Source organism: Arachis ipaensis, chromosome B04, assembly GCF_000816755.2.
Source record: "Arachis ipaensis cultivar K30076 chromosome B04, Araip1.1, whole genome shotgun sequence".
Lineage (NCBI taxonomy): Eukaryota > Viridiplantae > Streptophyta > Magnoliopsida > Fabales > Fabaceae > Arachis > Arachis ipaensis.
This window is the reverse complement of record NC_029788.2, coordinates 69119974-69120402: the sequence shown is the minus strand read 5'-3', so window position 1 is coordinate 69120402 and position 429 is coordinate 69119974. Positions and strand designations below refer to the sequence as shown.

General features: G+C 38.0%; 1 protein-coding gene across 1 annotated transcript in view; it reads left to right on the top strand.

The window, feature by feature from the left end:
* The window catches only part of LOC110271079, a 616-nt gene extending 418 nt beyond the window's left edge, over positions 1–198 (top strand). The window contains exon 2 of the mRNA XM_021121187.1: positions 1–198. Coding sequence (XP_020976846.1) covers positions 1–151 — 151 coding nt within the window. The 3' untranslated portion in view covers positions 152–198.

Genomic DNA, 429 nt, shown 5'->3' with positions numbered 1-429 from the left:
CGGCTCCACAAACGGCGACGATGAACCTGATGATGACGAGAGGCACGGCAGAGCTGGACAATGGCTAGGCGCGGCTCGCTCTTCTCCGATTTCCCCTTCCCTTGGTTCACCCCTGACTCCTCACTCTCCCTCTTTGATGTTCTGTTTCTGAAGCATGTATTAGGTTGGAGGGGGTTTGGTGGCTGGGATAACAAATTAGGGTTAGGGTTTCTGGGATTTGGGAATTAGGGTTTCCTATTCAATTTGGGAATTAGGGTTAGAAATTAGGGATTTTATAAAGGAATATGGATAGATATGAATAGATATTTTGATATAATTGGAGGGTAGAGTAATTTTTAAAATCAAATGTACTCTATTAAAAATATTTAGAAACATTATTTATCATTATATTGCTAAGTTCAATTAATTATTTCTAATTTAAATTATAAA